This window comes from Macrobrachium nipponense, chromosome 2 (assembly GCF_015104395.2).
Source record: "Macrobrachium nipponense isolate FS-2020 chromosome 2, ASM1510439v2, whole genome shotgun sequence".
Taxonomy (NCBI): Eukaryota; Metazoa; Arthropoda; class Malacostraca; order Decapoda; family Palaemonidae; genus Macrobrachium; species Macrobrachium nipponense.
This window is the reverse complement of record NC_087201.1, coordinates 129,126,343-129,151,927: the sequence shown is the minus strand read 5'-3', so window position 1 is coordinate 129,151,927 and position 25,585 is coordinate 129,126,343. Positions and strand designations below refer to the sequence as shown.

The 25,585-nt window shown below is 43.5% G+C and overlaps 1 protein-coding gene across 1 annotated transcript in view; it reads left to right on the top strand.

Moving 5' to 3' along the window:
* Positions 1 to 25,252, top strand: part of LOC135221310 (5-oxoprolinase-like) — a 709,982-nt gene extending 684,730 nt beyond the window's left edge. The window contains exon 20 of the mRNA XM_064259114.1: positions 25,058 to 25,252. Within this exon, the coding sequence (XP_064115184.1) occupies positions 25,058 to 25,252 (195 nt within the window). The remainder of the gene's footprint in view (positions 1 to 25,057) is intronic.
* Positions 25,253 to 25,585: the final 333 nt, after the last annotated feature.

Sequence of the window (25,585 nt, the reverse complement as noted above, 5' to 3'; positions counted from 1 at the left end):
TCAAAGGATCTTCATTCTTTGCTAAAAAATACGTTCCGGAGAAAGTAGCACTTCCCCTGTGGGAAGGAATTGAACATGATCCGGATCTCTGGATAAGCCGACAGTTCTGAAATTCTTGCTCCTGAAGCTAGGCTTAATAAAAACAGAGTTTTTCCTTAGGAGCATCATAAACGAGCATGTGTCATTATCGGTTTCGGAAGCCAGTTTTAGAACATCGTTAAGAACCATGAAACTGACGTAGGCCTGACAGAGGGCCTAAGTCTAGCACATGCTTAGGAATAGACGAGAAATAGGTATCTGTCAGTCTATGTTAAATCCAAATTGAAATATCTTTCAATGCTGACTTGTTTGTCGTAATAGTGCTAGCTGCTAAACCCTTTTCAAATAAAGATCTGAAAAAGGATATAGCAGAATTAACTGTCATGAATCTGATATCTGACTCCCTCAGGGAAGATTGCTAACTTTTTGACGGCAGCATCATACTGCCTCAAAGTTGAATCCCTTTTCTCGGATTCCAGGAAAAGAATATTCTGAGGGTCAATATTCGATCTCTTTTTGCCGCAAACTTCATGAAATCCATAAAGTTAGGGTTTTTGAGAATCCCTGAGGAAGCGAACACAGTCTTCGTTTGTACTGACTGGGAGAGCTTGGGACTGGGGATCCGAAGGGGACGAAGGCCCAGTTCCAGAATCATGGGGTACCAATTGCTCTTTTTCGGCCAGTCTGGGGCTACTAGAGCCACTTGACCCCTGAATGTCCTGAGTTTGTCTAATACCTTCATAAGGAGATTCACTGGAGGGAAGACGTAAATCTTCTCCCAGTTGTCCAGTCCAGAGCCAGGGCGTCCGTGGCGTAAGCCAGAGGGTCCAGGTTGGGGGCTACATAACACGGTAGTTTGTGGTTTGCTTGTGATGCGAAGAGATCCACCTGTAGCCCTGGGACTCTTTGAAGGATCCATTGGAACGAACTCCTCGTCTAGAGACCATTCCGACTCTAGGGTACTGATCGGGATAGGGCGTCTGCTATGACGTTTCTCACTCCAGCTATGTGGGTGGAGGAAAGATGCCAACTGAATTTGTCTGCCAGGGAGAAAGATGGCTATCATGACGTGGTTTAGATGACGCGACTTGGAGCCTCCTCTGTTTATGGCAATGTACTACCACTGCGCTGTCCAAGACTAGCTTTATGTGGGAGTACCTTGGTGGGCGTAATCTTTTCAGAGTCAAGAAAACTGCCATTGCCTCCAGTACGTTTATATGGAACTGACGGAACTGGGGTGACCAAATTCCTTGAACCTTTTTGACTTGGGAGTACCATCCCCAGCCGCTTAAGGACGCGCTGTGTGGATGGTGATCCCTGGTGGAGGTAAGGGACTGAAGAGGAACTGACACTGACAGATTCTTTGACTTTGCCCACGGCCGAAGCCGGTTCTTTAGAATCAGAGGCACTGAGGATAGCTTGTCCCTGGACCTGACATTTGCTCGTGAGCGCCAGATCCTGGTTAGATCTTTTAGTTTGGCTTTCATTAAGATGTTCGTACTGAAGCAAACTGGAGAGAGCCGAGGATCCTTTCCTGAGCTCTCCTGGATGCTAGTTTGTGACTTAGAAATTGCTTGACTGACTTCGCTATTTCTTTCCTTTTGGTGGATGGAATCGACGAGTGTGTGAGGATAGATTCCATTGAATGCCTAGCCACTGAAAGTTTGACTCTGGAGTGAGTCTTGATTTGGATCTGTTTATCTTGAATCCTAGATATTCTAGGAATTGGATCACTTTCAGTGTGGCCTTGTTTGCATTCTTCGACTGATGGGGCCCCAGATCAACCAATCGTCGAGATACGCTACTACCATAATCCCTTGAGCTCTGAGCTGTTGCACTACTACTTCCGCTAGCTTCGTGAACACCTGGGTGCCACGTTGAGCCCGAACGGGGACTACCTTGAAGGAGAACGTCTGATCTCCTATCTTGAATCCCAGATACGGACGGAAGTGTCTTGCAATAGGGATATGATAGTAGGCGTCTGTAAGATCGATAGAGGTGGTGACGGCCCCACGGGGAAGTAAGGTCCGCACCTGTGAGATCGTGAGCATCTTGAACTTGTCGCAGCGGATGGCTAAGTTTAAGCGGGGCAAGTCTAAGATTACCCTTCTTTGTTTGAGCTTTCTTTGGAACGCTGAACAAGCGACCTTGAAATTTTAAACCTTTTGACTTTGACTATAGCTCCTTTCTGAAGGAGGTCCTCTGCGTACTCTGTCAATTCCTTGGAAGGAAGTTGACGGAAAGGTCTGGCTGGAGGTGGGTTCGTTCAACCAGCTCCAACCCAGCCCTTTTGACACTATGCTCTGAGCCCACTGGCTGAAGTTCCACCGGTGGGCGAAAGTGAAACAGCCTCCCTCCTACCTGAAGTTCTTCATTGGTTCTGGTAACCCTCGACCTCCTCTGAAGTGCTTTCCCCTATTGAAGGGGCCTCCCCGATCCTCTCCCACGAAAGGACCGCTTACCTCTGCCTCCCTTGTTCGAGCGGTCATACTTCTGAGAAGCTTGACTCTCGAAGGCTTGATTGTAAGCTGGAGAGATGCGTATGAGGTGGAGGGCTGAGGGCTGAGGGGATATCACATAAATAGGCTGTGATTGACCTTTAGACGTGGAGGGCTGGGCTGTCTGCACTAACGGCACTGTAGGAACTTGTTGAGGAAGGCGCGGTTGCTTCTTTTGGTAAGGCTGGAAACGTCTGGGTTTCCTTTGCCCCTTACCTTTTTGGTGTCAGGTCTTGCCTTCTCCTAGCCGTAAGACCCCAACGGTCCTTAAGGCTCTGGTTCAACCTCGTAGCCTCTGCTGGACTTCCTTTACCATAGCCTCTGGGAAGAGATCTGCGCCCCAGATGTTAGAAGAGAGTAACCTATTCGGTTCATGACGAATGGTTGCCTCTAGCAGGACATGCTTCCTACAATTCGTTCTGGCAGTGGCAAACTCGAACATATCTGACTGCACCGTTTGAGTCAGGGCTTTGGTCATAAGCTTAAAAATTGGTTCTGAACCATAAGCCATGGTTGCTACCTCAGACATAGCCATCAGGTTGATTGACCTGGCTAGTCGTGTTTTCGAGTCAAATTCCGCTTGAATAAGACTATCAGGGAGCCTGGGCAGCTTTTCACCAAACTGCTCCATAGCACAGTCAGGTTTGAGTTTGCCAGCTGTGAAAGTATTAGGCAAGTCTTCCCACAATTCTCCAATTGAAGGGAGCAACGGAGATGTGGGGTCTGCTTCTTTTAACTGAGGCATGGGTTCCCCTTTCTGAGCTGCTGAGATGGTCGACCTAGCTATCTTGGTTAGGAAAGGGAGCGGGGTACTCTCGTCCATCGTGAAAATGGTAAAGGGACTTTTGAATGGTTGGATCTTGGTGTTCGAACAGTCCATGTCCCCTAAACATCTGAGCCATTCTCGCTGAGCCTGGTCTCGAGAATAGAGGACTGTCTCCTTTGGTACCCTGTCATCCCTAACCATAGCCGAAGGCGTGAGCCTAGCGTAGCCTATGAAGGGAGGCTGTAGGCCTTCCGGGTAGAACTCGAAGTCCTCTATTCTTCGAGTTCCAAACTCCGGTATGGAGATGAGACCATCTTGGAAGGGGGGCGTATGATGCTACTCTCCAAGGATTGTTCATGGAGAAAGCGGGCCGCAGCGAGTCATGCGGGGGAAGCTGAGATCCGCTAGTGTTGGAGGTTGAGGGAGAGGCAAGAGGGGCTTCTCTTAGACCGGCTATAATAGTCCTGAGAAGTGATCCTGTCCGACAGGCGGGATATCATATGTTCCATACTCGTCTTAAGGGAGCCCACTAGGTCGCCCACCTGTTGCAACAGGCCAGCATTGGTGTCCAAAGCCGGAGCTGCTGCGGAGGTGGAGGGGAGACTCTGAATAGGCACCAAAGGTAGTGGAACTGGTGATACTGCCGGGTGCGGGATTTCTCCTTAGGTTTACTCTTTGAGGACTTTGAGCCGGAGCTAGACCCTTTAGACCTGTCTGGGCCGGGATTACGAGCCGGAGACTTGCGCGAGGAAGAAGACGAGGACGTTTTCTTCGAAGACGATGACGTCTTAGTCAAGGTCATAGTTTGGACTTGATCTTAGGTCTAACCGAAGCCTCTGGAGATGTATATAACTCATCACCCGTAAAGCCTTGGAAGGATGGAGAGGTTGCAGGGGTAGAAGAAACAGTCACTCCCAAGGGAGACCCTTGGGTACCTGTATTAATTACCTCGGCCAACAGGTCGTCTATACCTACCATAGGTTCAACATTTATATCCAGGGTTGCGACATCCGTGGAGATATCCTGGTCTTGTTCTGTTAAGGAGGCCGCCAGTTGTTGTTGGATAAAGGCAATAGAGGGGTCCGCCTCTACCGGGTCGACGTACCCAGTCGCCTTGCCTCCGGGAAAGATTAACAGAGCTAATCGCTTCTCCAGTATGTAGGGCTGACCCTTGGCGGCGTTCTTGCCAAAACCTCCGACCCAGGCCCGCAGGGTAGCCAATGCCGTATCTCTTACTGCCGGAGCCTGTAAGAGAGGGTATATTTTAGATTTAAGAATCACTTAAAACTAAAACTTAGAATATAACTTAAACTAGATGCCTTAAGTTAAAGTAAATAACGTAAACTTAAGTACTAAAAGAAGCGGAGCAGCCATGCGGAGATGGAATACTTACGCCTTCCAAAGCTGGCTCACCAGATCGTAACATATGGTACACGTCTCATGGTACCAGACCTGGATGTCCCCCGTGCGGAGTCGCGCATGGAGCATGGGACCGGCAAACTTCGTGTCCACAGGGGTCCTGAAGTGTAGCGGAACATCCCGGATGCTCACAGTTGTGGCCTGTAAGTGGGAAGACACATGAGTATCTTAAAGGGGGGAACACTTACAGACTAAGGACAAAAGAACTCCGTTACATGCCGGAGCTCGGAAAAAAATTTGGGCATAACCCCTCCCTGCATTGCCTGAATAGGCTATAATCCCGGAGAGAACCGGTAAAATGAAAGGGAGGGGTAGGGATGGTTTAAGAAACTTAAGATAAACTTAAAGATAACTTAAACCTACATGCAAGTCATGCAATGGAACCGGACAGTCCAGTGGAAGCGGAGTGTAGTAACTCAGCAATACGGTACGGTTAGTAAAGACCTACTGTATGCTCCGGTCCAACTACGGTGGACTATACCCTTCCGCTGGATACCAGGGCTCCGATAGGGAGGAGCTCTAGTAAGGAGGGAAGGGCGAGATGACATACAGACTCGAGCTACCCGCCCGGAGCGGCAAGGAAGTAACGGAGGGGGGGAAGGCCAGGGCCCCCCACAACGTACCACCCGGCCGAGCCGAGAAGCGGAGAGGTCGAACCAGTCAGGGACTGTCGGTACTCCCAGGTCCCTCCGGTGGAGGGGAGAGGGGGAGCCAGGCTCGGGCATGCGGGGCGAGCAAGGACAGACCGACCCACCCCCACCGACTCTATGGGAGAGCGGGAGAGGGGGGAGGGGACTGGCAGGCGTCTGGCTGACTCGTGATCACGTAGTGACCAACGAGGCGGTAAACTAAGATACGGTAACCAAGCCTAGGCCAACCAACTGATCAGAGAGAAGCTATCGGGTAAGCAACCTGAACTGAAAAGCGGTAGCATATAGGCCCATAGGGCTAAACCAACTGATCAGAGAGAAGCTATGTGGAAGCGACCGAACTGATCAACGGTAGACTAGGCTCTACGAGCCGAGGGACCTAGGGCTAAGCCAGACGCTAACTAACCTCACAGTGACAAAACCATATAAATATATATAATAAAAATGAAAGAAAGAAGGTAAAAAAGCAGGAGAAAAAATCCAGGATTGTGCGACTAGCCCGAAGGCGAGTCTACCACTCAAGCTAGTCAGGGGCCGATACTAAGAACCTGGACTAGGGTCTGGATAGAAAAAGCCTACATAGGTGAAATACATACATGTATGACAACCTGAGTAGACCTAACGACGCGGAGTAATCAAAATCGAGCGTAAATAATAAGGGATGTTCTAGGTATGGGAGACCAAGAACGAACCCAAAACATGCGGCAGGACCATGCTGCCATGCTTCCAGCCCCCGAGAACGTATTTGTACCTAAAAAACGGCAAATACTGTCTCGGGGACGGAAAAAACTCGCTAACCGTAAATACTGAGTACTTAACTTAGCTGCTGCAATAGCTGCACGCTCCATTATCGAAAATCCGAAGAAAGGGCACAAAAATCACAGAGAGAAAATTAACACGTGTGAACTCGTGTGAGCTAACTGAAAAGGATGGCCACCAGAGGCGCAGCAGTCGCAAGCATGGGATGGAGTAGTAGTAGTACGAGCTGCTCTCTCTTGGGTGGGACGGCTCCCCTCTTGGAGGGTTTTGTAGTGGGAGATTTCTATTGGCATTTGGCTCGTGGTAGTGGTCTCACTCGCCTAGTGTTCATACCGACACCCTCCTAGAGGGTGAGCGAGTCAGTTATACTGACCTTTTTCTTTATTTTATTTATTCTCTGGTATGTGTTAGTACATTTACCCTAGAAATAATAGATTAAAAGGATATTTCGCGCAAGCGACACGAGCTGAGCCCAGAAATACTATAATAAAGTTGTTGTGCTTTTGAGAGATAACAGAGGTTTGTCTGTTTCTTCCATCACGGCTATAAATCCATGCTGGCTTATGTATTACATTCTGGATTACGTATTTCAAAGAGATTGACTGGAATGCTGAAGGTTCTACTAAAGCCACTTTCATCGAAATTAGACTTTGTCGTAAGACACTTTAGAGGCCCTCTCCTTTCTTTTTTTAACACTTTCTGGTAGCCTTGGCTTGGCCAAAAGAGTAAGTGAATTACAGTAGACCCCAGTATTTGCGGGGATGGGTACCAGATCCCCGCAGATAGCTAAAAGTAACTTGCCATTCTGCATTGCACAATCTCAGCCAATGGCTTTATGTATTCAGGGTCCATGTTCCACCTCCTATATCAGTGGACCTCACCTGATGAAAATCCTCATCTGACAAGTACTTACTATTGGATCATATTCATCAGGTAAGCAGTAATAAGGATATTTCTAATATCTGACAATAAGCTTTTATGGGCATCTCTTATCCCACCTCCAGCACACAATGTTGGAGTCGGCTAATGATAGAGGGTAAGTTTCACCTCAAAAATAATTATTTTTATGATAAAATCAATCTTTAGGTTATTGTTTTGATTTACAATGCAAAGTATATCCAACTTGTTGAGTAACAGAATAGAAATAACTTCATATGAGCATAATCATGAACATAAAATATTTGAAGTATAAAGGGATTTTGACAAAGGAAAATCTATTTCTGGGGGAGGACCTGTGTCGCCCGGTGAAAAATCCCTGTAGCTCATTTTTCAAGTATAAATATATCCTAAATATACCAGAGAAAAAGCTAGCATGGTATGCTGAAGTTACTACCCTCAGAGCGAGCACCCCAAGGGGTGTCGGTATAAGTAAAGGGGCGTAGTGGAAGCCACTATTCACTGGCCCTCTGCCACTTAGAAGATCCCTTCTCCAAAACCCCTCTACGGTGGGAGCCGTTACAAGCGCCACCCACCTTACCTTCCACTCACTACTACTACTAATACCCACGCGTGTTATTCATTCCTGGAATAGACCTCCAGGCTTGAATTGGGCAAGGGTGGGGAAAGGAAGGAGAAAGAAAGTCCGGGTTCACCGGGCGACACAGGTCCTCTCCCAGAAATAGATTTTTCCTTCTTCAAAATCCCTATTTCTGGGTTCGACCTGTGTCTGCCGGTGAAAACGTATAGTGAATTCCATCCAGCTAAATAGATACCAAACCAGTATAAATGGAGGTTAATGAAACTAAGGTTCATTGAAATTAGATTTAATGTCTTAAAATTAATGCAAAAATTAAACTTATATACTACTTAAACTAGGGCTTAAACTATGACTTAAGAGTAATAATTACAAGAAACTGGTAAATGATAATGTACATCTTGGTATTTGAGCCAACTGGACGGGTATGTACAGATGGTATGTAAAACCAATATGGTTTCACGACCAGTATCACAATAATATATACATGTTCCGATGGCGGGATGGCCAAGGCCCAGCCCGGCCTGGAAGAGAGAGGTTGGTGGGGAATACAAGCGAGTCAGGTAAGAAGGAGAGAGTATTAGGGAAAGAATAACAGAAGGGCTAGGAAGGGAGTTTATAAGACTCAGTTATTCAGGGGAGACTATACTCCCCGCAGCCACTGTTGAGAATTTAAGGGCCTCTATGTTTTTGAGATAGTGGTGTTTAAATACTGCTGGAGATTTCCAACCCGTATACTTCTTCAGGTCCTCAAAGTTCATGTTTTGAAAGTAGTTAATAGAGGTAGCCACTGCTCGGATGTCATGGACATGTGGGACTGAATCCGGATTGGCCTGTTTAATAAAGTACAGTATTTGCTGTCTAATACCTTTCAGAGAAATTGTCCCACCTTTCTCTCTAATAACCAGAGGGCCTGAAGTCTTTTGGGAAGTCCTGGCTAGGAAGGATTTCAGAGTATTGACCGGACACAATGATGCATCCTGCGTGAGAGGGAGAATTTTCCAAGGAGTCCACCTGTTTTGTGGGTCTTCGTTCTTAGCCAGAAATTGCCGATCAGGTGATAGCAAGACTTCATCTGACGGGAGGAAGTCAATATGGCCTGGATTTCTGGAGAGAGCCGAGAGTTCAGATATTCTGGCGCCTGAGGCCAGGGCCATTAAAAATAAGGTCTTTCTAAGAAGTGTTTTAATATGAGCATGACTCATTGTTAGAGTCTAAGGCAAGTTTAAGGACATCATTCAAAAACAAGAGACCACCTGGGGCGGTCTGTTGGTCTCAAGCGAGCACATGCTCTTGGAATTGAAGAGAAGTATGCATCTGACAGCTTAATATTAAAAACCTATCTGGAAAATCTTCCTTAATGCCGATTTTATCGTAGTAATGGTACTGGCGGCTAGACCTTTCTCAGAAAGAGATCTAAAAAATGAGATTGCCAGATTTGTGGTCATCTCATGGGCACTGAATCCTTTAGAAAATTGGCTAATTTCTTTACTGCTGAATCGTATTGTTTAATCGTTGAATCCCTCTTATCTGATTCAATGAATAGGATGTTTAAAGGATCAATACTAGCGTCCCTCTGAGCCGCAAACTTCATGAAGTCCATAAAGTTAGGGCACTCAGAATTCTTGAGGAAGCTGACACAGTCTGGGTTTGTACTACCTGCGTCAGTTCTGGATGGGGGATCCGTTTGGGCCTGAGATTCAGTTCTAGAAGGAGTGGATACCAGTTGCTTTTTGGCCAGTCGGGTGCCACTAGAGCTACTTGGCCTGTGAAGAATCTCAGTTTGTGCAAGACCTTCATCAGAAGTCATGGTGGGAAAGAGGTAGATTTTCTGCCAGTTTGTTCCACTCTAAGGAGGACATCGCATCCGTGGCGTAAGCTAGAGGGTCTAGGTTGGGAGCCACGTAGCAGGGTAGTTTGTGGTTGGCTTCCGTGGCAAAAAGGTCTACTTGAAGACCCCGAACTTGATTGCCAACCCACCGGAACGAATCCTCGTCCAGCGACCACTCCGATTCCAGCGGGGTTGTCCTGGAAAGTGAGTCCGAGATAACATTTTTTACTCCTGCTAGGTGAACTGCTGACAGGTGCCACTGATTCTTTTCTGCCAGTAAGAAAATCGCCAGCAATACGTGATTTAATTTGCTTGACCTGGAGCCTCCTCTGTTTATGCAGTGGACTACTACTAGACTCTGAGACTAGTCTTATATGTTTCTTCTTGGCTGGAGACAGACGTTTCAGGGTCAAGAACACTGCCATTGCTTCCAGGACGTTGATATGGAACTGGCGGAATGTTTCCGACCATGTTCCTTGTACCTTTTTGTGCTGAGAATACCCTCCCCATCCACGTAGAGATGTGTCCTTGTGGATCGTTAGAGACGGCGGAGGGAATTGTAGAGGTACTGACTTGGTCAGGTTCCGGCGTTACGTCCATGGACGGAGGCTCTTTGTCAGGATAGGCGGAATCACTGAGACCTTGTCTCTGAGTTTGATGTTGGCTCTTGTTCTCCAGATTCGATTGATATCCTTCAATCTGGCCTTTAACAGGACGTCCGTCACGAGACGCAAAACTGAAAAAAAAAAAAAAAAAAAAAAAAAAAAAAAAAAAAAAAAAAATCAGCAAACCTAGAATCCATTCTTGGCCCCGCCGAGTAGCTTTCTTGTTTTTTAGAAACCGCTTCGTGGCTTTTGCTATTTCTTTTGCCTTCTTGGGTGGGAGAGATAGCTCGTGTTTGTTCAGGTCCCATTGGATTCCCAGCCACTGGAAAACCGAAAGGCTGGGGTGAGCCTGGTTTTCTCACTGTTTATCTGGAATCCCAGGAATTCCAGAAATTCCATCACCTTGGAGTGAAAGAGATCTCTTGCTTCGTAGGTAGGGTTAAAGACCGGGGAGGTCACTATGGTTGAAGAGGTAAACGGCTGTGGGGACAAACTGCTGTTGGGGGTGCGCCTTAGAAGTGGATGGTTTTCCGACCTGGGAAACTGGCACTGCTTGCATTATTGCCTGTGGACGCAAGCCTTGGTAAGGATTATACCTCCTTGCCTTCTTGGTTCTGACTTGGTATCCGGGCCCCTCAAACTGTCGCTTGAAGGGGAGACCCCAACGAATCCGAAGACTCTGGTTGGCTCTGGATGCCTCTTGGAGGATGTTAGTAACTTCCTCTTTTGGGAAAAGGTTCTCTCCCCAGATTGATGACTTAATGAGCCTATTGGGCTCATGTTTTATCGAGGCACCCGCTAAGACGTGCTTCCTACAAGCCCGTCTTGCCACGGCAAAATCTTATAGGTCTGACTGAAACGTCTGCAAGAGCGCCTTAGTCAGGACCCTGAATACCTGCTCCTCAATATAGGTGGATGCTACCAACTCCGCCGCAGTGACGGAGTTGATAGATCTTGCCAGTCTGGTCTTTGCTTCAAATTCCGTCTTCACTAGGTGGTCCGGAATCCTGGGCAATTTCTCAGAAAACAGGTCGGAGGCGCAGCCCGGGTTGAGTTTACCTGTAGTAAACGTCGCTGGAGCGTCCTTCCAAAAGTCCAATCCGGTGGGCAGGAGAAGGGAGGTAGCCTCCGTCTCTCTCAGTGCTGGTAGAGGTTTCTCCTCCGCCGCAGCTTGCAGCGTTAATTCCGCCACCTAGACTATGGTGATGGAATCCCGTCCGGGGTCACAAACATTGTAAACTGGCTGCCCCTTATGCAGCGTTAACTTAGTGTTAATGCAACCCCATTCGGACAGGGTGCGACCCAGTGGCTTGTGCTTGTTCCCTCAGGAAGATCTCCATCTCCTTTGGGACTTATCGACCCGGACTAGCACATGTTTTGATAGTCTTACGAATCCTGGGAATGGAAATTGGAGGCCTGGAGGAAATAATTCAAAATCCTTGATCGGCCGGGTTCCGCACCCTTCAATCGTCAGCTTCCCGTCCAAGAACGGGGCATGCAGCGCCAGCCTCCATGGATTTTCCTTATCAAAAGGAGGAAGCTTGGACGCATCCGGCACCATCATGGATAGCGCCGGAGTCCCCGGAGTCCAGGTGAGCATATCCTCTAGAAGCTGATCCTCTCGGTCAGAGACTTAAACGCCTGGCCGGAGGTGTCCGGGACTGAGGCGAGGCGTATCGCCTCAAGCCTCTGGTCTATCACTCCACTAGCCTTCGATAACAGAAGGCTAGTGAAGGCTTGCTAGATCGACACCAGACTCCACCGCCTTAGGAGCGATGGTCTCTAAACCCATCCCCACAGTAGGGGGAGGGTTTTGGCAGCAGGCGACTGTGCAGACGAAATCGACGGCTGTGGGGCCAAGGACAACTCAGTCTCCGCCAGCAGAGCTGGTTTCGTACCCTTTTTTCAGGGTCTTGGTTTTTAGTCTTTACCATGGGAGCGACGGAAAGTGCTCCCGCACTAGGAGGGGTGGGCCTGGAGAAGCCCAGGAAGGAAGAGGAAGAAGAAGGAGTAGGGCTAAGAATGAGACTCGCCTACTTACCTCCCCACCTACCTGTTCCTCCGTGACCATGGGCTCCATGTTGATATTGATGGCCGCCACTTTGTCCATCAAGTCCTGGTCGTCGGGGACGCATGGTTGCCATCCAGATGGCTTCTATCAGGGAGTCTGCTACGTCCGCCGGAACCGCCGTGTTGGCTGTGGCTCCCTGGAACAGAAGGAAGCATAGTCCGGTGTCCAGTACGCATGGTTGTCCCTTCGGAGCATTCTTCCCGAAGCCGGCCACCCACTTCCTGAGGTTTTACCCTTGCTTCATGTCGAGCCGCTGAATCAGCCTGTCAGGGAGGAACCGTGTTAGTATTTTACCTGGAAGTAAACTCTGTATACAGCTTATTAAGTCATTATAACAGGTCGTTGTACACCATGATGTAGCGAGTAGTTACCTGCTCATCAACCAAGGTGGACACCATGTCCGTAGCACACCGTACATGCGTCAGGGTGCCAAACCATGTAGTTCTCAAGTTGCACCGCACAGTTGGCGTATGCGAACGGCACACTACGTGGCCGTAACGGCTTGCCCTGGGAGGCGGGGTACCCCTCTGCCTGGCAGTGAACCATCTGTAAATGGAATTTGTTTATGAGCACCAAACTTCGGTAACTTATGAAGAGAGCATGCACCTTAACTTAGATGGGTCAAGATCTATTCGCTACGTATATTCAAATAACTACCATGAATAAAGTAATTACTTTTGGGTGTATTAGCCTGGTCTCGATTCCGCCCCTCAGAAGGTAAGATACCGGTTCGTCATGCGGGATCTGAGGTCCGCCGGAGAGGGGGGGGAGATTTTCCCCTTTTCTCCGAAATTGCGTATGGCTGAGTCGGAAGGCTACGTGTTACCCTAGCTGAACCCTGACCTGCTTCTTTCACTCCGCCAGGGCCGAGACTAAGGACGAAATTAGAGCCCCGGCAACACGCTGTAATGCTCCATCGACAAGTGTGAGGATAGAGTCACACTGCATTGGACCTTATGAGACTGGAGCTATATGGGGCCCCGAAGCTCCGTCCGCTAAATGAATCGTCTCCTAATGTCCCTTATGATGCCGGAGGAAAGGGGCTAGTGCGGCGGATCAGTAAGGCATTCCTCTGAACCTGTGCGCACTAATTTAGAGGGAGCGTAACTCCCAGCCCGAATCCACCCGGGGAAGGGTGGGGGGGGGGGGTGGCTGTTGGAGAACGAAACAATGAGCGACGGAGCTTATAAAATGTACGCTCCGGAGCTACATCCGCTAACTGTGCGGTTACCAGGCCGCTTGTAAGTCGGCGGAAACGTCTACTCGGAGACATACGGGGGGGGGTTAATATTCAAATTAATTACCATACCAATAAAGCCCTCCCCCCCACACCTTAGTGAGGGGGGGGTTTGGGGGTGGTATATGTGGCCGGCCGGTCATGATCGCCTGGCCACCCAAACCGATCAGAGATAGAAACTTATACCAAGGCTATATAGCCTACCCCTTATAGCGAGTAGGCCGACTGGCTCATGGCCCTCGCGGTTAGATGGTGGTCACTCTCGATCAGGAAGCTATGCCGGGTTAGGCCAAGGCGTACCAGACCGGTATTTACAATAACCTATAAAACAACATAAATCTACAATATACCATATTCATAGTGAGGTCTAATGGAAGAATTAATTGCAAGGAAATTGGGGCAAAAAGGGAGAAGTACCCGTATGGATCCATTTAAGTTCCGAGACCATGACCGAACTGGACAGGGTAGGCCAACTAACCACCCCTGCCAGACTGAAGTGGACGGTAGTCCTCGACTAAACCTACTAAATCGAAATTTTTTATCTAGACCAGCAGGGCGGGTGGACCTCGACCTCCCAACCTACTAACAGAATTCCTTCGATTTAGACCAGTAGGGAGGCAGATCCGAGAGCACTCTGGTAGAGAATTTATTTTAACATCCTCCCTGCTAGCCTAATAGCACCACAGGGGGAGAGTAGGGTGCATCTAAGGGTACTAGGGAAGGAGGGACACCTAGCCTACCTTCCTAGGGTTAGCCTAGGCTAGGTTGAACTAAGTGGGGAGAACTCATCCGACCTTAGTGAAATCAACAACGTACATAAATCAAGACTTATCTAAGATTGTGTCAGCACTACTCATACGTAATCTCACTACTAGATGGAGAGAGAGAGAGAGAGAGAGAGAGAGAGAGAGAGAGAGAGAGAGAGAGAGAGAGAGAGAGAGAGAGAGAGACCCCTCTCTCCCTGCACAAATATGATAGGCTTAATAATAATAATATTGTGCATCGCTATAAAATTATGTAGAGACTGGCGCAAACTCACCCTTGAGTCGCTGGGGAGGGGGGGGGGTCTTTTTATTTACGATGTAAATTAACCCACTCCTCTTATACCCCCAACGAAAGTCACGAGCGAGTTAGGCCTACTCCCAGTCTTACTTTGGATAAAGTAAATACGCAATACACATATGTCACTGATGACTACACATCACCTAGATGAAAGTATGTAATGCCTAACATATAATATGAAAAATATTTATGTAGTTATCGTGTGTGAAAAACCACTCGCGCTCTGATGACGTTCCCAAAATGGCGGCACAGCTGACGGCGCCCACAATACTGTTCTGAGGGGCCGAAGGCAACTTATGGAAACATTTCAATCATAAAAATCATAAACACGTAAATTGGAGTACTCAACTTAGGTGTAGTAGGAAGATCTGGTGTTGCCATTGCGAAAAAAACGAAAAATCCTGGTACCAAAACCGAAGCGAAGTGCACACACAGATTGCTAATAGTACAGGAATGTGGAACGCGCGTGGGTATTAGTAGTAGTAGCGAGTGGAAGGTAAGGTGGGTGGAGCTTGTAACGGCTCCCACCGTAGAGTGGTTTTGGAGAAGGGATCTTCTAAGTGGCAGAGGGCCAGTGAATAGTGGCTTCCACTACGCCCCTTTACTTATACCGACACCCCTTGAGGTGCTCGCACTGAGGGTAGTAACTTCAGCATACCATGCTAGCTTTTTCTCTGGTATATTTAGGATATATTTATACTTGAAAAATGAGCTACAGGGATTTTTCACCGGCAGACACAGGTCAAACCCAGAAATTAGATTTATGATGAATTAAAGCTAATGTTTGACATCCCTTAACTTGTCCTTTAAAAGCTCGGTTTTGCAATTAATATATTACTGTGTAGTCAAATTTTCAATTTCAGGGTCTTTGAAACATATCATCATGTTATCAGACTAGGAATGACAAAAAACTTTAATTTAAGCTAAGCTGTCGGGAGGATTAGTACACTCACTACAAAAAAAAATTTAGTACAGTGGTACCTCATTTGTTGAATCTTTCTTATGTTGAACTTTCCATTTTTCGGACAAAATTTTCGAGAAAATTTTGTATCATCTGTTGATCAAATGCTCGTACTTCGAACTGACTGATTATCCAGTGTATGCTTGTATTTGATGGCGTACTGGGTCTTAAAGTTGAACCGTATTAATTTTTAAAATTTACAATATACAGTGGACCCCCGTATTCGCGTTCTCCAGATTCGCGGACTCACACATTCGCGGATTTCTCTCGGGAACGTTTCCCCTGCATTATTCGCAGAAAATTCGTGTATTCGCGGTATTTTTTTCTATGGTAAATATCCACAAATTCCTGGTTTTTTTGATGAATTTCATCATAAAATGCACTTTTTGTGATAAATCTATTAAAAAAACCATGTATGAAAATTTTTTAGTGGGTTTTTCTTGAGTTTTAACTAACAAAATAGGCTGTTTTTAGCATTTTTATAGGGGTTCCAAACATTCGCGGGTTCTAACTATTCACGGGGGGGGTCTGGTACGCATCCCCCACGAATACGGGGGGGACCACTGTATAGTTTAATGATAACAATATTGACAAAATAAATAAATGTATAAGCTTTAATATGAAATTTACTTTCAATGTAACATTTAGCATAAAAGATGCATAAAATCGTACGTAACTGCGATGACGTTACGCCCAGCTGACTTGAGACTGAATGAGGGAGCACTGATATGTTGAGGAGAGAAGGACAAGAGAGAGTACAAATATTACTGTATGTATGTAAAAGCAATAGCAATTCACATAAAAAGGGTGAGCCAGTGTTCAGTGTGCCAAGTGAGACAGTCTAGTTGAACAGTATTAACAAATAGTAAATGAATGACAAAGATTTTCACAAAATTTAGGGACAATGAATACAAAATCATTAGTCATTATGGTGATATGCAGCTAACTTGAGGTAGAGGGAGGGAGCATTTATATTTTTGAGGACTAATGAATGAATGATTTCAAGTTATTGTGCGTCGTGGTATTGTTGAGGAGAGACAATAAAATCTTTACTATAATATGTATGTACGTAGAAGCCGTACCAATTCACATAAAAAATAAAAATTTATTTAATAAAAAATGTTATTTCACAATAAATTTAACATAATGATAAAACATGTAAACAAATGCAGTACAATAAAAAAAAAGCTTGCTCAAGTCATGCTTGGTGCACTGAGAGAGAGAGAGAGAGAGAGAGAGAGAGAGAGAGATGAGAGAGAGAGAGAGAGAGAGAGAGGGGGGGGGGGGGGGGAGGGGGGGGGGGGGGGGGGGGGGGGAAGAACAGCTCTGCTTCCCACTGACTTATCAGCTGATCTGGGATGATTATTCGCCTATTTCTTTCACTTGCACTCAATCTGCCCAAATCACTTTTATTTTTGTTATGGTAAAATACCAATCTAATGACAATTGCTTTTTACAATTTTTTTACAACTGTAAAAGTAACTCAGCTCTGTAATAAACAAACTAGCTCTGCTTCAGCTTCTGTGTGCTTTCAATTGTTTGTTGAAACGGCTTCCTTGTGAAAAGTTATTTTATCTCTCCTTTTCTTGCATTCTTGACTTATTACTTATTTGTTTGCAAAGTCCTCATGCTTGTTTTTTTAAAAGAAAGTCTTGCTATTTGCCAACAGTAAATTGATGTATTGTGGCATAATTATCTCTCTCGTGCACTTAAGATCCAAGTGTAAACAGCTGATTTCTCTCTCTCTCTCTCTCTCTCTCTCTCTCTCTCTCTCTCTCTCTCTCTCTCTCTCTCTCTCTCTGACACACTATCAATTCCTTTGATTATCTTTGTACCTAATGCGATAAAAATTGATTTTTGTTATCAACCTTTCCATACTGCAACCAATTCGGTTTGCTCAAAGGGTGGTTCCCGTCTCTCCTCCTTCCCCCAGCCGGCCGGTGCCATATTTTTACCAAAACAGTTGTAAATCGTACAAAGAAAAAACAAAAAATAAAACAAATTGCGATATTTTACTTGATTTTATTTACTGTTTCATTACTTCACACTCTTAATTTTAACTTTTTAACACATTATTAATAGAAATAATGTGAAAAAAGGGACTTTTTGGGTTGGCTGGAATGAATTATCCTGATTCCCTTTGTAGTTGGGGATATTTGTTTCATATTTTGAACAAATCGTACTTCGAACAGCCTTCTGGAATGGATTATGTTTGAAGTACGAGGTACTACTGTACATACTACAAGATATCTGAAAAAATATTAGGACTCTTTATGTGGAGACAAACAAGAAAAAATTTTTTTAAATAAAATATAAAGGTTGAAATAAAACTTACACAATTCTACTTAATACTCTTTATTCGGTATTTAGCCATATCTTCCCCATGCTTTTATTCAGTATTTAGACATATCTCCCTTATGCTTTAAAACATAATTCTTCTCTTTATTGAATTAGACAGTTCCTTGAAATAATTATCATCCAGCTCATTACACCAAACCTTTTCTAGGCAGCAATCACTTTCAGGACAGAGGACATATCATTGAGCCTAGGTTTATCTTCATAAAGCTCCAAACATTTGTTCCTATTGGATTAGGTCAGGGAATAACCGGCCCAATCTAGAAGCTCAATTCCATTTGCTCAAATAACTTTTTGCCTTCTTCCCCCTATGGCATGGTGTCCCATCTTGCATAAAAACATGCATGTGTAGATTTTCCTTGAAGGGAAACAAGTGGTCTTTCAACACATCTACATACCGATCACCATTCATTCTACCTACCAGTCCCATTCATTGTTGTACTTTTCAGTACAATATAAAACACCCCACTTGCTTCTCCGCTAAAACTCCCCCACATTATAGGCGGCATGCTTCAGTTTTGATCATATACTTGAGTCAAATTGACTCGACCCTGTAGGTCTCCTTACCTTCTTCCTGGCACTCTTGATTACATAGAAACATGATTCATCGCTGAATACCACAGTAGACCAGTCTTCCTCAGTTCAACCTTTGTACTTCTTGCAAAAATTCAGCCTCCTCTTTCTTCATTGCCTCAGTAAGTAAAGGCCTCTTATCTGGTGGTGTGCGGGGGGGGCGACCAAGATCCTTCCTAAGGTGATGTTGTATGATGCGTTCTGACACCTCTCCCATTAGTTCAGGGTTCCATTGCTTCAATTCGTTGCTGTTAATACTTGGATTTACTATTACAATACACTTCAACAAGCTATTGGTCTTCTTGGATGTTTTTCATGGACATCCAGACCCCTTCTTCCTTTGCACTGCCACCTTGAGTTCCCTCCCCTCAGCTCTGCTACACCAAATGGAGACCATATTTTTAGAGACACCTAACTCCTTCGCTATGGCAGTCATTGACTTGCCTTCCGTATACATAGTCACAATTTGTGTCCGCTTGACGATGGAAAGTGACTTACCCAGCATACTAGCTGGTAGGGTGCACAGGTGGGCTCGTTATGCAGGTGCAAAATTACAGTAATCAGGTGCCTAATGGAAGACCAGGTTTTTTTTCAAACTGCAAAAACAGTGTGCAACTTGGTAATGAACTGATGTTTAGAAGTGAAAATTGTTGTTTTATTTATTGTACATAAGAATTATGGCATATGCAAAGGTATTAAATTTTCTTTGGTGAAATGTATCTGGGTACTGTTCAGTATTGGTCCAATAATGCCGTTTGCATAAAGTCACAGGCTATTTTAATCTTTCACAAAGAATTCCAGTGTGTGAACTGTGTTTTGGGTATAAAGGAGGTGCCTTCACAAAATATGTAGCTCGGTTTAGGTGCTGTTAAGAAATATATCAATTTACAGTCATTCTAATGTCTGTTCAGTGCTCCCCTACTTTTACGCAGTACATAATAGGTTCCAGAACCTGCTACTGAAATGCAAAAATATGTAGCTCATAGGTGCTGTTAAGAAATACATCAATTTACAGACATTCTAATGTTTATACATGCTACCCCCCATTGCTTCCCCCACTCTTACACAGTACATAATAGGTTCCAGAACCTATTGCGGATATGGAAAAAATCCCCTCTAAAAATGCTTATTAACTGGCTTATAACTGCCAATACCCAGTACCACCATAAACTATAATACTTATTACTGTCTATTTTAACACTTACTGCTTAATTTCATAGTTCGAAGTTCAAACAAAAATATACCGTAAATTATCACACTTTATAAATTTACGTAATATCATTTCAAACAAAAATACATTCCCAAACCATCACCCCAAAACATCCTAAGACATCTTAGATTAGTACCCTTTTACAACTGTTACTCTCAAGTATGGATGCCCCTAAAATGCTTATGACAGTGATTTACTTATTTTTTAAAATATTAATATTATTGTAAAGAGCAAAATGTCCATAAAGTGTTTAGTACAAATTAAATAAATCTGTCACGCAGAACGTTTTGACAAACTAATCAAGTTACCCCTGTACTGTATACATAAGCTGTTTTCTGTCATAGTATTGAAGTATTAATCCTTTTAAAAATTATACTTATTCTTTTTTTTTATAACACTGTCTGTTCACCAATTACTGTATTTTTTCATATTGTGTATGTGACTAAATCTTGATTTTTATGATAAAAATTATGTAAAGCATACTTATAATGTAGTTATGTATCTATTAAGCTCATTCCAGGTTGGGCCCAGAACTGACCATAATAGGTGATGACTCTCTCTCTCTCTCTCTCTCTTCTCTCTCTCTCTCTCTCTCTCTCTCTCTCTCTCTCTCTCAAGGAATATAAGATGTATTTAACCCTTAAACAACGCCGACTGGACATATTTTACGTCGACATTTTTTGTCTCTCGGGTGCCGACTGGACGTAGTTTACACGTCGACATACAAAAGTTTTTTTAAAAAATTCGCAGGAAAAATACTTTTAGGCCTACCAGCCGAAAACTCTTGAATCACACGCCTTGGGGATGCTGGGAGTTCACGGATCAAGGTGTTGTTTTGTTTACAATCGTTACGCAGGCGCGCAAGCGCGAATTTCTTTCTTGGCCGCACTAAAAAGTATCTGTGACACATCTCTGAAATTATTTCGTCACTTTGAGATAATTTTTTTACCATTTAAATTAGCCGTTACATAAAGTTTTATATATGAAAATGTGCGCATTTGTATGTAGTACACAACAAAAAAAATACTCATGATTGTAGCTTTTATCAGTTTTGAGATATTTTCATTTAAATAACGATAAGTGCCAAAATTTCAACCTTCGGTCAACTTTGACTCTACCGAAATGTCGAAAAACGCAATTGTAAGCTAAAACTCTTATATTTTAGTAATATTCAATCATTTACCTTAATTTTGCAACTAATTGGAAAGTCTCTAGCACAATATTTCGATTTATGGTGAATTTATGAAAAAACTTTTTCCTTACGTCTGCGCAGTAAACTCTTCCGAAAAAATCATATGTGCGATTGTGGTAATGTTTGCACCATTTTAAATTAGCCGTTACATAAAGTTTTATATATGAAAATGTGCGCAATTTCATGTAGAATACAACAACAAATAATTGAAGGTTGTAGCTTTCTCATTTCGAAATATTGCATAAATCACGATAAATAGAAAAAAACCACGTTCGGTCAACTTTGACCTACCGAAATGGTCGAAAACGCAATTGTAAGCTAAAACTCTTACAGTCTATTAATATTCAGTCATTTATCTTCATCTTGAAACAAATTCGAAGTCTCTAGCACAATATTTAAATTTATGGTGAATTTAAAAAAAAAACTTTCCTTCCCTCCGCGCTCGGATTCTCCGCCACAAATCTCCGAAATGTGTACGTCCCATTCTCGGAATATTTGCTCCGTTTCATATTAGGCATTTCATAGAGTTTTATATATGAAAATGTGTGCAATTTCATGTAGAATAAAACTAAAAATATTTTTTGAAAGTTGTAGCTTTTCTTATTTCCGAAATAATTGCACTTAAAAAAAATATATATAAAAAAATTCGACATTCGGTCAACTTTAACTCGTCAGATATGGTCGAAACTGCATTTGTAAGCTAATATTCTTATAGTATAGTAATATTCAATCATTTTTCTCATTCTGAAAGAAATTGGAAGTCTCTAGGACAATATTTAGATTTATGGTGAATTTTTGAAAAAAATATTTGTTTACATCCGCACGTTACGAATTCATGCATTATTTTGTGATAATATTTTTGTGTTGCTTTTATCGTTTTACAATGTGTTATATACCAAAATGATCGCAATTTAGTGTACATTACAACGAAAAAAAAGTAACTTGTTACCTTTAACCATTTTGCGCACAGCGCGATTGAATACAATTATATATGAAATTTTGTTTTGCGCTATCAATATATCACATTATTTATATATGATAATGATAATTTTTTTCATTTCTGATGGTTGCATACTAAACTTCAGGCAATGACAAAAAAAGGAGCCAATAATGAACTCTTAATCTTGAAAACTAAGCGCGCTGTGATTTTTTGAAAAAAATATTTTTCTGCTTCCGCGTCACTCTGAAACACCTCCGGCACACGGGAGACATTTTTTTTTTTTTACCGCTTCGGCGTTTAAGGGTTAAATGATATTACTGTAAACTTTATTACTGTAAACTTTTTGTGATAAAGCATATTGTCACACTTTAAAATATTTGCTAATTATTTTTATTTTATTTTTCAGTCTGCTTTTACTGGAAAATAAAAATGGAAAAATAATTAGTAAGTAAATTTTAAAAAGTTAAATATTTTACAATATGCTCTATCACAAAAAACAAAAATCTTTACAGCTTTATCCATTCAAAATACATCTTACATTACCCCTGAGAGAGAGAGAGAGAAGAGAGAGAGATGAGAGAGAGAGAGAGAGAGAGAGAAGAGAGAGAGAGAGAGAGAGGATCAGTATAGGGCCCAACTTGGAATGAGCTTAACGTTGCATAACTACTTATAAATATGCTGTAAATCATTTTTATCATAAAATTCAGTATTTAGTCACATACACAATATGAAAAGGAAAACAGTAATTAGTGAAAAAATAAATAGTGCTACTTTACAAAAAAAAATAAAAGCAAATTAGTAATAATTTTAGAGATATGGTCAAAAGAAAAAATCTGCAAATTAGTGAAAGTTCCTGTGGAAAAGTGAATATGTAATGTGTTTCACAAAAATCCGTGACAAAAGTGGACCGCAGGAATGTGAAATGCATAAAAAGGTGGGGGGGGGGGGGCACTGAAGTGTCTAATTTATACTTCACTTGGAGACAATGAACCTGATATCTTCTCTCGTAGAGGATGTTTCTGTTGACATGAAGATTCCCCCTAAAGTTAAGTGGGTCAAGTAAGAGAGGTCTTCCCGCCACACTGCAACAACCTAATGAAGGGCACATTGTCTTCAGAGTTGCCTTGGCAGTGGAAAAGATCTTTGCTACTGTTGTTGACCATAGGTTCAAGCCATGAAACAGCCTGGAAAAGCCAATGAAGCAGTTGACTTCAAGGTAGCAGCTTCCTGAAAGGGTGAAGGATGAGCCCTTCGCTTTGATTTGGTCTAAAGATATCCCTGGGCCCAGATGAATGAGATCTGGATCAACTTGTTGAGGTTGCAATGCAACCATGGGGATTGCACAAAACTGTTTATGCTGGGGTGAAGAGGTGGGGGTAGAAGACCTACCGGAATGCAGTGAATTGTCCCATCCAGAGATAAGAGAATTCACTGGTTGCGAATGCTGCCAGCATGTTCAGAGCATGGCAACTGTAGAGAGATGTTCTTTCACCTCTTTCTTAAGACCTAGCAAGGTCTCAATAACTGAACTTGAATCCAAATTGGTTTGCCACAATCTCCTCTGCTAATTCGTTACACTCACAAATGAGATCAACGACCTCAGCATAGGTAGTAAAAATTCCTGATGGTCTGCATCCTACTGGCCACAAGAATTGTGCTTTGCCCCTGTCGGCTAAATCTAAATGGGGAAGTCAAAATTGTCTAAACTTATCACTGGGAGTGTAGGCTTGTTCGGGGCCTAAGGCATTCTTGGGGGCCTGTAGATCTAAAGTGTAGAGACGGAACTTTGTCTTGATCTCGATCCAGTCCACAGGAATGGGAACGAGAATTACAATGAGAAGATGAACGTCGTGATTGTTATGAGGCTATGCAGGACTTCTGTTACATGAAGACGGGCAACAGTTGTGTGAGCAAGAGCGTGTATCACTGTCACAGACACGTGAACAAGAGTACTGATCGTGAGGAGATGAGTGTTGTGATTCATTACAAGGCCAAGCAGGATTCATGTTACATGAAGCTCAGCCATGGCCATGTGAATAAGAAACACGGATCACAGTCTCATCTACGGGAACGATGTGAACACGGATTGATGACGTGAAGATGAAGGCCTTGGAAGGTACGCAACCATGAAGGGCTCTCAATACATGAGACACAGCTGATGATCTGGAAGACCAAGGAGAAACAGTCTCAGTCCCAAGAGGGATTCTACATTTGTGACTTATTGATTGGGGCCTTTGTTGTCCTTCCTTGGGGGATCCTAATAGTAACTTTGTCCATAAGTATGGTAGCATGGGAGTCAGGAACTGGGCATGGAATGTTGGACATAGTAGAAGGCACATATGTGTTCCTTGACGGAAGAACGGATCTAAGAGGTAGTGTGAGGGCTTGTAGTAGCTCTAGAAGAAGCATGAGCGGGTTCGGCACAGGCGTGATTGGACGAAACTAAGAAAGCTGCAGGAGAAGAGGAATGAGACTCCAAAGAGGAAGGTGTAGATGTAGAAGGACATGGATGGAAGTTGATTGAAACGGCACGTAGCAGGGAGCGGTATGTCACTGACAGCTGAGAAGGCATCGAAACTGTCGCTATGAAAAGCCGGCAAGGGAGAGCCATTGTAAGATGAGATGACATCACAGAAATGGTCAGTTGGAGACACAAAAGCCTTCCCAACATGGCATTGCTGATTTCCCCTCATACCTCCTCTTTCTACTAAAATTTTTCCACACACAACACACTCTGAACATGGGTTACTTACGCTACAGTCTTTAGATCTACACCTGCTACAAGTAGAATGAAAAACCGAATGCCTAAGGTGTTATGGTATGGTGCAGGAAGAGACAAAAACAACCAGCTTCTTGGCAGAGAGGGCAACAGCATGACCTGCTGTGAAGGCAGTCAAAGAGGAACTGTTGTTAGCTGGGATGGGATAAGGCAGGTTGGCTGTGCCTCCTCTTTTCCACCATCTTGGCTCACTTCCTTTGGCACCAAAGAAAAACTTTTATTTTATTTTTAACTGGATTCCAGCAGGCACCAGAGAATTTTCCCCTTACATTAAGACCACAGGTTTGTTAGTTATGAAAAATATAATTTGAATTAAAATTTGTCATATTTGATGTATTATTTTAGTGTTAGAAAAATCTTAATCCTTGGAAGCATATCAGAAAGCACATTTGACAATTATTCTAATAAAAAAAGCCAATACCTGTTTCTTTAAATGTAAGTGGAGTATGTTACTCATTCTGCTTCAGATAATTGTTTTCTGGCACAACAGGTGTAGTCTTACAAAAGGCTCATATTACAGAAGTTGTGTATTTGTTTTATTGCATACCTTGAGACCATTATCCATCAGTTTCATCAAAATTGTACAACAAATTTCATTCCAGGGATGTCTAAATCCAGTTCAAATCAAAATCCCAGCTGGATGTCTTTGGACCATCAGAAGATGCAGCTGTTGTTGGTGGTAATGTACAAACTTCACAGAGAGTGGTAGATGTAATTTTGAAAGCGTTTGGGGCCTGTGCTGCTTCTCAAGGCTGTAATGAACAACATAACAGTTTGGAGACAACACTGTTGGTTATTATGAAACTGTGGCTGGAGGTTCAGGAGCTGTAAGTACTTGTATGTACTATGTCTTATTTTTATCAAGATTGTTTTTTAACCGGTTTCCAGCTGGCACTAAAAGATTATCCTATTGTTAAGACCTCAGGTTATTAGCTATGAAAAATATAAAGTCATTTTTGCCTTATGTTATTGGGTATAATTTACTAATTTGTCTATACCTCCAACTACCAGAGCAACAGCTCAAAGAACAATTCAAGGCAGGGATCAGGGAAAGGCACTGTCCATATGTATTATAATCATATACAGTGGACCTCCCGTATTTGCGTTCTCTGGATTTGCGGACTCATACATTCGCGGATTTCTCTCAGGAACATCCTACATTAT